The sequence below is a fragment of the Sinohyriopsis cumingii genome, chromosome 15, assembly GCF_028554795.1.
Source record: "Sinohyriopsis cumingii isolate HCF-2022 chromosome 15, ASM2855479v2, whole genome shotgun sequence".
Taxonomy (NCBI): Eukaryota; Metazoa; Mollusca; class Bivalvia; order Unionida; family Unionidae; genus Sinohyriopsis; species Sinohyriopsis cumingii.
Window position 1 is genome coordinate 81,479,220 of NC_142975.1, and position 12,098 is coordinate 81,491,317.

Consider the following 12,098-nt stretch of genomic DNA (forward strand, 5'->3'; position numbering starts at 1 on the left):
TCACAAAACTTAAACGATTTAGTTAACAAAGTTTTAAATGAAGATATGAGAGGAACTTAGAGAATATTGAAGTAAATCCAAACTAATCTGTACAAAGGTTTAAAAAAGGCCTGAAATTAATGAGAAATGTTAATGTCTCCAAAAGCGGAATTAAACTGATTGTTCAGTTCCCGCTTTATATATACTGTCTATTGCTTCTGTAGTTTCGCAGTAGACCCCACATAACAGAATAAACTTCTCATTGTGTGTCGACTTCGCCTTTTCGTGTAACCTAGCGCAATCAATAGGAAGTTACAGACTTATTCTAGAAACGTCGAAACCCCATTAGCGACTGAGCAATTAAGCATTAAACACTTTTTAAGTCTTATTATTAACGTGATTATTGATAATTGTCACCACAGTAACGTAAGCATCTATTTATAGATCCTATGCAATACTAAACTCTTAAGATACCCGGGTTTAGTAAGCAAAATTTAACTAAAGATATTCTATACTGATGACAGCCATGAAGGAAAATTATAAAATCATGAAGCAGGAGTTAAGAGTATTAAAAATATAGATATACTTCACAATATATTTATAAAGTTGTTTTGCTGGTGGTTTGCGGTGGTTTGTGGTGGTTTCCACTGGTTTACGGTAAATAAATGGAATGGTAATGATGTATCAGATAACATGTAAATGGTGCTTCAGCTCCTACATTCACTGGAATACCACAATGCTGTCATCTTGTTGTTCTGTGTGATTGATTGAAAAATCTTAGTTCAATGGAAACTTCCGAAGAAGTTAAGTAGGTTAAGGGTGACTATGAGAATGAAATGTATGGTATATTGAGCATATTGCATGCTAATATGTAGACATATAGATACTATACAAATTTGGTAGTCTTTGAGGTTGATGCGGTTGGCGATCCCGAAATATAAATGTTATTAATGAATCCCTTGAGTGTCGAGATACAAGGGTAGACCAAGTAAATCTGGTTTAGGAGTTGTCCAAAATGCAGCACTAGCAGATCAGGTCGATCTTGGAAAAAAGTACTCAGATTTATTCACCGGCAGTCCAGATTGTACAACATTGGCCTACCAGATGTTCCAGTTCCACTCTCAGGGCTATGCCCACCCCACTCACTTCCACAGTAGTACACAAGCTCCCAACGGCGTCGCCAAATTGTGGTTAAATTGTTGATCAGCCATATTCCATCATGTCGTGACTGCACGGTGGGTGCCATTGTGAGCCTGGTGTTGTACACAACAAACGAGCACAACACCCTCGCGTCGTGGGTTTATTTCGCATCATATACACAAGAGAAGAGAAAACAGGAGCAAATCAAGGGAAAACAAGGGGAAAAAAAACATGAAGACCATAAACAATCAGGTACCACAACTTGAATACATCTGAGAGGATTAGGATTAAAGGTTACCCAGAACCCTTTAATGCACCAGAGGCGGTTGATGAGGAGTTCAATAACATGCTAGATATGGGGGTGACCAAACCCTCTAACTCGCAATATTTGTCTCCCGCATTCCCATTCAAAGAGAAAGGAGAGTAGAAACAACTTTTGTATTGACTTCCGTCAATGAAATAAAGTCAGTGTTCGATGCCGAAACAATGCCAGATGTGAGGGACTTTATGCAGAATTGTCGGGTCAACGGAACATTTCGAAATTCGATTTGTTCAAGGGATATTGGCATGTCCCATCGTTGAGCATTACCGTACAATGAAGGCATTTGCAATCCAGAAAGGAGCTATACCAAATTAAGGCAATGCCATTCGGATTGGTACGTGCCACTGCCTCATGTTGTCGCCTGATGTGCAAGATACTAAAAGGTTCAGTAAGCGTTGACAGCTACGTATACATTTTTGCTTTCATGGATACTAGGATCGAACAGGTGTCCGTTTAAGTTGAACATTTCCTTAGAATCCGCAAGGAGATTCTCAGAATTGGCTGCACATATTTAGAGTGTGTGGGTTATATCATCATTGGATCAGGGCAGTTAAAACCTCACTCCAAACAAGTGAGAGCAATTAGAAACCCTTTACACCAATCAACAAGACTGAGGATCATTTGTTTCTTGGCTTGGTTGGTTTATGGGAACTTTTGCTGCCATTGCAGTCCATTCTCTGATCTGACAAAGAAAGAGCAACCGTATAAAGTGTTGTGGAGATCATCACAAGAAAGTGCTTAAAACGCGGATCAGTGCACCTATGTTAAAGCTACCTGATGTTAGCCAAACTTTTATTCTAAGAACTGGTGTTTATGATATTGGGATGGGAGATAGCAATATATGACAAAGATGCCTGTTGCGTATGTGAGCGGGATATTGCTGCTCTGGAAGCAAATATACGCTTAATCGAGAATGAGTATATTGCTGTAGTGTTGCGGATTGGGAAACTACATGTATATGTTTTGGGAGATATTTTATTCTCGAGACTGATCTCCAGCCATTGTTGTATTTGAACAAAGCTTGGGTTGGTAACGCTCGGTTTATGTATTGAGCCCTGACTCTACAACCTTATCGTATTCAATGTGAGACAATCATAGGGGTTCATAACATAGGCGCAAACTAATCGAGAGATCATGATTGGGAACTCCAATATTTGTATGCCCTGTCTATAGTACAAGTCACACGGGTCATGTAATCATTCAACACCGACTATTTCAGTAATGGGTGTCATTTTTTACAATTTCATTCTGCATACCCTTAAGTGATTGCGACGATTCCACTTCACGCGCTCTTATTTTGACCCAAGTACATGGCCACCATTGTAAAGGTTCATATACCGATAGATACGTTTCGTCTGGAAGTTTCTTGCTGACAGTTAAGGTGCATAACATTCAATGATTAGGATTGAAAAGACTTTGTTTAAAGAAAATTACTGTTAAATTTTAAAAGAACAATTCTTTTTCAATTTATAATGATAAAATGAGTATGTATTCCTTATGTGAATTGTACTATATGTATTGCGAATCAAGAAAGGTAAAGACCATAATTTTAACTGATTTTCCGTGATTGATCAAAAAACTTTCTTTTTTTGTGGTTTTTTTTTTGGTGGTGGAAGGAGGGTGTTTAATTGTCTCTGAATAAGGAAAGAAAATAACAGGAAGTAACTTACAATGACAATATCAAGAATGGTTTCATTGCAGGACATAATTTTTATTATCCTTGTTCATCACCCATTATGCAGAATATCCAAATGGAATGTACAGCAAAAAGGAACAATATACATGAGGTTTCACATGTATTACATGCTTGACTTCATTTAGGGTTGAACACCTTTACATTTTGTATGAAAGTTATTGTCCAGGTACTAAATCAAAGGGTTGGCTTTGTGATTTATCTTCTGAGATTCCATGAAGTTGTTTTAGTTTTTCTTGACTGAAATTGAAAGCAAATATATGTAGAAACGTGAGTTCGGTGTTGTTAATGTTAACAGTGTCATACATCACTTATGATTGACATACACACACACACACACACACACACACACAAATATATATATATATATATATATATATATATATATATATATATATATATATATATATATATATATATATATATATATATATATATATATATATATGTGTGTGTGTGTGTGTGTGTGTGTGTGTGTGTGTGTGTGTGTGAGTGTTTCTGTTTCTATGCTTGTGTGTTTACTGCCAATCACTAGAAGGCACTTCTTCGCTTATTCTAAAAATTACTAAACGACTAAAGAACAAAGATCACTTGCACAATATTTTAGTTGATATTCATATCTGGGTCTGTCACTTTTATGATTGAAATGGAATGCACAACATATTAGTTGCGGAAATAATTGTTTGAGTAAATAAATGTTTAGAGTAAATAAATGTTTAGAATGAATAAATGTTTAGCAGCATATTTGTATTGGCTTCCGATTATACGTACTAGAAGGATATTAACCTAGAATAGAACCAGGAAGGTTACCTCTATCATAACCAAATCCACCTCCTATAAAGGAAACACTAGCGTAATCATCCGCTACTCCAATTAGGCCATGTGGTGTCCACATCGGTCTACCTGCTCCAAAACTCCTAAACCCCATGTGCTGTCCGCTGACACGAGAACCGACGGCATTTGCTTCTGCATTTCCTCTAGCGGTGATAGCTGCAGATGTCCCTGAGCCTACTACATCTGGACTAGCTCTAATTCCATGCCCACCACAAGGGCCATGTCCCCCAAAGCCAGCGCTATCTCCACCCCTTGGTCCATATTCTCCAAAACTATATCCTCCATAATCACCACCTCCTCCCAAGCTACCGACAAACGCAGGATTACCGGAAGATTGGCCGAGTCTGTATCTTTTTCGATCTAGAATGAAGGGACCATGTCCATTAAAAAAGGCAGGCGTAGGGTGGTTAGAACCAAGAGGGCTTGTAACCGAGGTGATGGGACCAACCTTGACTACCTGACCAGCATTGTGAGGGGCTGTTCCGATGCTTTTACCTACAGCAGTGGATATTGTACCCCTTGGAGTACTGACGGCATGTCCGCGACCGAAACCAATCGATGTAGGTCCTGCAACCACAGTGGTACCACCGTGATCAAATTCCCCGAACCCAGCACCAGGACCAGCCCAGGGGCCGGAACTAAAACTGTAGCCCCATCTGGCTTTGGCCAAAGCGATGCAGCATAAGATGATGATTGCCTTCATGTTGGGCTCTAAAAAGATCAAACAGAAACTCAGTGGGCACCCTGAAAACAGTCAAAACTAACAAGAACTAACATTTTTTTCAGAATAATTCTACACTATAAGACGATCTGTAGGGTCTTAAATAAGTGACAATTTTAACCCATACCTTCTAAAGACCGGAATTGTTTAATACGGTCTTGGTTCTGTATTTCTGTCAAGTATGGGTCAATGTCAGAGACAAATGAACAACTAGATAACAATATAAGCCTATTAATCTAATGTTCGTCTCATCCGAATCACAACCCTCCGTGATAAATGCATTTACAGTATCAAGGAATTAGAAAAAGGAATCTAGATACATTCGGTTTGCAATTACAAAATTATAGGAACGATGACCAATCTATTTGGTTTATTTTGGTGCTATGAAAGTAGTCACTAAATCTTATAATTAGGTGATTCTTATGCATTAAATACATCTTTTTAACCTGAAAACAGATTCAAACGTCGTGATGATCATCCGCACATTCTCCACAGAGTGAGTCTGTTGGAATAAAGTATACCTGACAACCGACAGGTGCTCCACTTGAACACTTTATAATCTGAATTTAGAGTGCCCATGACCAACCCTCTGTATTCAAAAGTGCATCGTATTCGTGCATGTTTTTGAAACTGTGAAAATAGCAGATATAAATAAAAGCCAATTTTACAGTCTAATCAAAGGAGAACAGAAAATAAGTGATCTTCTGTATTTTCACTAAATGGGCATTGTTTCTTTCGCATGTTGAAATTGGTTTTATGTTATAATCACAATGATACAGATTGGCTCCAGCCCGCCTGAGGTTCAGTATTATGACTTAGTCAGGCATTGGTATTTTGAGGTATTCCCACTTGGACTATAAGGGGTTAAAATTACAATCAGATCATTAATGGGTAGGTTATAAAAACGCAGTTAAATGTTGGTAAATCAATATCTCTGCGAGTCATCCTCTTTGAATTCTCTGACCTCTTAAAGTCCAAGCAATAGGCAAAACACTATTTTCATCAGAGAAAAGGTCAGATAAAAACATTATTTTTAATGAATCAATATTTTAGGAAATTTGAAACTTTCAATTTATTGTAAAGTACTTTTTCCTTTTTTAATGTTATAGGTATTCGTTCATTTGTTCCTTCCTTCAATATAGGAATAATGAACAGTTCAAACTAAATAAATCATAATCCTTTAGGATATTCAAGAAAATTAAATACATTGGACAGCTTTCTAAAATTCAAGAAACATCACAATATTCGAGATGACTAAACGAAAACAGATAAAGTTCAAAATCCAATTTTTATAAGACACTGTACAAACATGAGATTTTCAGGAAACTGTCTAAATGACAGCCCCTTATGATCTCCAACAGCATTTAATAAATTAGAGCAGTGGTGATGATAATAATTATTGACATCAGAAGGCTAAAAATAACGATGCTTAAGGCGTTAGTGGGAACTATTTGAAGTTAACACTTAGTCGATGCTATTCATACATAAATGAAAGTCAGAATGAGATACCTGCAAAATACATATTATAGAAAATAGTTCGAAAATTTTAAATTTCCATCCTGTGGAATGTTCAAAACCTTGTATAATGGTTAAAAGCCACAGAACGAAAACTTCAAAAGGTACAACTCAACTGAGACTTAAATCAACTTTGGAATAAAGGGACTTATAATTAACATTATCTTAGACAATATATAAAATTGAAGCCAATATTTTGCAAACTCTACTGGAAAACTGCATCTTACCTTCTTCTTCGTACTTTGGAGTGGTATGAATGAATGTACCACTGGACTTCGTGATCTACTCCATTATATACTAAGACTTACGAATTAATTTGCATATAAATTGCATTATAAATATTCATTTATTCATAAATCGATTAATCATGTCTGGCGACCATACACCAACTATTAAGTTAAACCACATGCGCAAAAACACATCCCCATAAAAAATCAGACACCCAAGCAAAATCTTTATAACCACCATAAATCCAACTTGAATTGACGTCCATAAGAAGTTTATTCTTGGGTTTTACTTCGTAGAGGAAGTACATATATGGTTGAAGTTAACTGTATTGAGAATTAACATAACTGGACTTCCAATTTAACATAATTTGTAAAATATATTGAATAGCTATTTCAAATGCTGATACAATGTTAATTTTAGTTATCCATATTTGAAAACTATTTAAGCTCGTTTCGCATTCAACACGTTATTCTTGACATAGCAAGAATTTATTCAATAATATCATAATTGCTGTTATTTTAGCTTTTGCAAACTCTGGATACCTGTTCCAATTAATCATACATTTTTCATTTAGACCCCACGTCACACACACACACACACACAAATACACTTTAACACGTGCGCAAAACATAAAATCTTACAGATATGCATACATGCATGTATACATAGAACCATACATGCATGCATACATACATATATACATACATACATACATATATACAGTCATCTTCCATTTTATTTTCTTCCTCTTCTCCTGTTACGAACCTATGCTCTTAAATTAAGCGACAGAAAAGAGGGAAAAAAAATTTTGTCAAAATTCATCAAATGACATTTCCCTAGAATGGAAACTGAAAATTTAAAAAGAACTTAAAGTAGTATGAAATAAATCTAAAGCTTTATCACAAGTCCAAATGTATGAAGTTCTAAACTGATTCCGGTGGTATACCAATTAAATTCGAATAATTAATGCGTTGATGTGCCTGAAGTCTAAAACGTGGTAATGTGCCAATGGCCTGGTATACGATGAAATACTAACAGTCTTTTGATTTATCACAATATAATAGTCAAAAATGTTCTTGTCTGAATTCAATATGATTCTCATATTAATGTTCCAGTCCAAAAATATTATTGATGAGAACCTTGTACTAATTTGAATAAATAATTCCTTCCCAAATGAAAATCTGAACACATAAATTATAGTGATTTTGTTCAAGATGTTACGGCAAGATTGAACTAATTATTCAACTAAACAATCTAATATAAAAGAGCTAAGCTCAATAATAAACTCAGGATGAGGGTAAAAAGTTTATTTCTATAACATTCTAAGTCGTCATCATGAAAAGATCTTTTACAAAAATTATAATAAAGAACATGACTAACATCAGGTAAACTAGATTTTCCACTGGGAAATACCAATATTATATACTCAGATTAAGATAAGTATATTTACCTCTATTGATGATGATCCGTATATTTGATACTCACAGATAAATATTGTATGGTATATGTTGCTTACAAAAGCATAGTCCCTAATCAGGAACACATTGAACTTGATTTAGAATCAGGTCGATTACGAAATATACAATTTTATACAACCTATACTCATTAACAAAAAGGCATCAAAGAAATAACTAAATATACACAACACCTATTCTGAAAAAGAAAAGAAAGATTAATACGATAAAGCTTTCATTTAAATATTAGTCAAATATAACCTGCTTAAACATTACATAAGATGGATTCTTACAAATGACACAAAATATGCATGAATCAACATAATACTTCTATATCTTTGAAAATTCATCAGGAATTAAATTATATTTTCCTTTGATATGACTAAGGTAAATGTCTAATTCCTTCAAAATAAACGAAACCTTACAAATCCCTGACTTCTGTTTTTCATCTAACGAGAAAAAGTCAGGGTATTGTTATAAATGAATATAATGATCGGAGAAGGTGCTAAACTAATTTATACATTTCAAGGTGTAGCAAAGGATAATGCCAGGACAAAGAGTTCTTTTCGATTGTTGAAAAATTTCCATGGTTCTTATTTATTCGTGTTTTGAGACAAAATAGATCACCGGATGATCTAAATCATTGTCGTCCCCCAACACCAACACCACTTTATTAAACATTTTAAATGACTAACTGAAGACGAAATAAAGTCAGTCAGTCATACATACATACATGCATACATACATACATACATACATACATACATACACACATACATACATACATATATAGTCAATTTCTATTTTGTTTTCTTCCTGTTCTCCTGTTACGAACCTATGCTCTTAAACTAAGCGACAGAAAAGGGGAAAAAACCAACAAATTTTGTCAAAATTTAAAAAATGATTTATTTCCCTAGAATGCAAACTGAAAATTTAAAACGAACTCACAGTAGCATGAAATAAATCTAAATTTCTATCACAATTCCAAAATGTATGAAGTTTTAAATTGATTTCGGTGGTATACCAATTAAATTCCAATAATTAATGTGTTGATGTGCCTGAAATCTAAAACGTGGTAATGTGCCAAAGGCGTGGAATGTGATGAAGTACCAAGAGTCTTTTGATGTATCACAATATTATAGTCAAATATGTTCTTGCCTGAATTGAATATGATTCTCAAGAAGAAGATATATTGTTGGAGACAATTCTTGGAAGCAGGGTTGACTGCATGTCGTCTATTGACGATGATGTATCAGATAGGCTCATGTTGGTCACCGCAAACAGTATAGCTTCATTCTACAATAAAATGTGTGCCCTACTATCAGCTAACATGCGTAAACATGATATAAAAAGTAAGTAGTAAATTAACATTAAAAATAAACAATTAAAGGACAAAGTCTTCTTGTCAAATCCGCAAATTGTGTTCTATGACAGCTGTGTGTGTGTGTTTATGTATTTGTTTATGTATATTTCCTAGAGATTTCTATATGGTTTATGGTTTTCTGTATTTATATATCTCATTTTGTAAATGCATTAGTTGACGATGTATATATCATGCTTGCGTTCTCGTCTAGAATGTGTCTCATAATCTTATGATATTTATAATATGTATCTTAGTAACCTGATATAATCTTTGTTGAAGAGGTAACTAAGTCCTTTAGACAGTCAGTCATTGATAAATGAATGCACGCACGCATACGCGCAAACAAGTATATATATATGTAAAAAATACATGCGTCATATGAAGAAAAAAAACTACATATAGAATTACACTGTTATAAATTTTTCATTTCATTTTCGTTGCTATGTCGAACTTAATGTTAAGCACATAACACTATAGACGTATTGACTTTTCGAAATATTATCATCATCAAGCAACTGTTAAAAGATCAGTGCCATGCTCAGCCAAATGTTTGCAGATTTATATAATTGCAGGTATTGAGATATTTTGTTTTGTCAATACGGTAGCTGACACAGTATTACAATTGTACTTTTGTCAATTGTCTGTTCTATTTTATGATCTTGTATTATCGTGTATTTGTTTAATCTGATGTAATCTCTTTTGAAGAGGAAATAAAGTCAGCCAGTCAGTCAGTCAGTCATACATACATACATACATACATACATACATACATACATACATGCATACATACATACATACATGCATACATACATAGTCATCTTCCATTTTGTTTTCTTCCTCTTCTCCTGTTACGAACCTATGCTCTTAAATTTAGCGACAGAAAAGAGGAAAAAACCAACAAGTTTTGTCAAAATTCAGAAAATGATTTATTTCCCTAGAATGAAAACTAAACATTTAAAAAGAACTCACAGTAACACGAAATAAATCTAAAGTTTTATCACAAGACCAAATGTATGAAGTTTTAAATTGATTCCGTTGGTATACCAATTAAATTGCAATAATTAATGTGTTGATGTGCCCGAAATCTAAAACGTGGTAATGTAAAAATGGCCTGAAATGTGAGGAAGTACTAATAGTCTTTTGATCTATCACAATATTATAGTCAAAAATGTTCTTGTCTGAATTCAATATGATTCTCATATTAATGTTCCAGTCCAAGAATATTATTGTTTGAGCACATAGTACAAATTTGAATAAATAAGTCCTTCCCAGATGAAAATCTGAACACATCAATTATAGTGATTTTGTTCAAGATGTTACGGCAAGATTGAACTAATTATTCAACTAAACAACCTAATATAAAAGAGCTAAGGCTCAATAATAGACTCAGGATGAGAGTAAAAAGTTTATTTCTATAACATTCTAAGTCGTCAACATGAAAAGATCTTTTACAACAATAATAATAAAGAACATGACTAACATCAGGTAAACTAGATTTTCCACTGGGAAATACCAATATTATATACTCAGATTAAGATAAGAATATTTACCTCTATCGATGATGATCAGTATATTTCACGCTCACAGAGAAATATTCTACGTATTATGTTGTTTACAAAATCATTGTCCCTAATTAGGAACACATTGAACTTGATTTTGAATAAGGTCAATTACGAAATACAATTTTACACAACCTATAATCATTAACAAACAGGCATCAAACAAATAACTAAATGTACATAACACCTAAAATGATAAAGAAAAGAAAGATTAATACGATAAAACTTTCATTTAAATATTAGTCAAATATAACGTGCTTAAACATTGCATAAGATTGATTCTAACAAATGACACAAAATATGCATGAATCAATATAATACTTCTATACACTTGAAAATTCATCAGGAATTAAATTATATTTCCCTTTGATATGACTAACGTAAATATTGAATTCTTTTAAAATAAATGATAAAGTCCATCTGGAGTTACCAATGGCGAATTTCATCTGTCCTTTCCGTCCATACAATTTGTCAAAATTCTTTGAAATGATCAAACTTGACGACATATTCTATATTTCCAATTTTGTCAATACAGTCATCGCTTATTGGCAATAGAATGAATATGTTTTTGTCACGGTGTTCGTTTTGCTATAATCGATATATATGTGGAAATTGTATGGTTTCAGCACAAGAATACGTAGTGAACTCCAATCATTTTTGCTTGCTTCCATAAAATTATTCTTCAGCTAATACTGTGTTCCTTTGTTCCCAAACATTCTTGTTTGTGACAATTCATCCTGTACGAAGGTGTGGAATCTTCAGTTTAAGCTCATTGAAGATTTTATTTATTCGTGTGGCAACATCTGGAATTAAGTGCATATATTTAAATGGTTTAGTACACATCTCTTGTGGTTTGTGATGGGAATGTTTCTGGTCCAGATTTTTCAATATTTCTGAATTTCGAAGATTGGTTACACCAAAGTCATCACAGTCCAATTGCATTCCATCGCTTCAAGGATCACGGTGTAGGACATTTGCAATTCATTTGCATTGTATTAACGTAAAACTGATATTCCTTTATCCCAGTATTGCTGCCAGTGGAGTACTGAGGATTAATTTAATTTGAGAATGCACTCATATGGCAGTAATAATGCCCCATTGATGGTTTTGAATCTTTAATATTAGTAATTGGAACAAAGATCTACTTGGACATGACTTGTCACACCCGAATCTTAAATTAATCTGAACATCTGCATATTTTTACACAGGTTTTCAGCCATATCTCAATCGGCTTAAGCGAGAAAAATGCTCCAAAGTATGGATGAAATATCAGATGGACAGCTCTACTGA

At 34.0% G+C, this 12,098-nt stretch overlaps 1 protein-coding gene across 1 annotated transcript; it reads right to left on the reverse strand.

The window, feature by feature from the left end:
* Positions 1 to 3,131: 3,131 nt before the first annotated feature.
* Positions 3,132 to 6,465, reverse strand: LOC149782181 (uncharacterized). The gene is made up of 3 exons (XM_089934843.1): positions 6,432 to 6,465; positions 3,945 to 4,679; positions 3,132 to 3,374 (listed from the first exon to the last, which is right to left on the reverse strand). The coding sequence occupies exons 2-3, from the start codon at positions 4,669 to 4,671 to the stop codon at positions 3,361 to 3,363; spliced, it is 741 nt and encodes a 246-aa protein (XP_089790969.1). The 5' UTR covers positions 4,672 to 4,679; positions 6,432 to 6,465; the 3' UTR covers positions 3,132 to 3,360.
* Between the last annotated feature and the right edge of the window lie 5,633 nt (positions 6,466 to 12,098).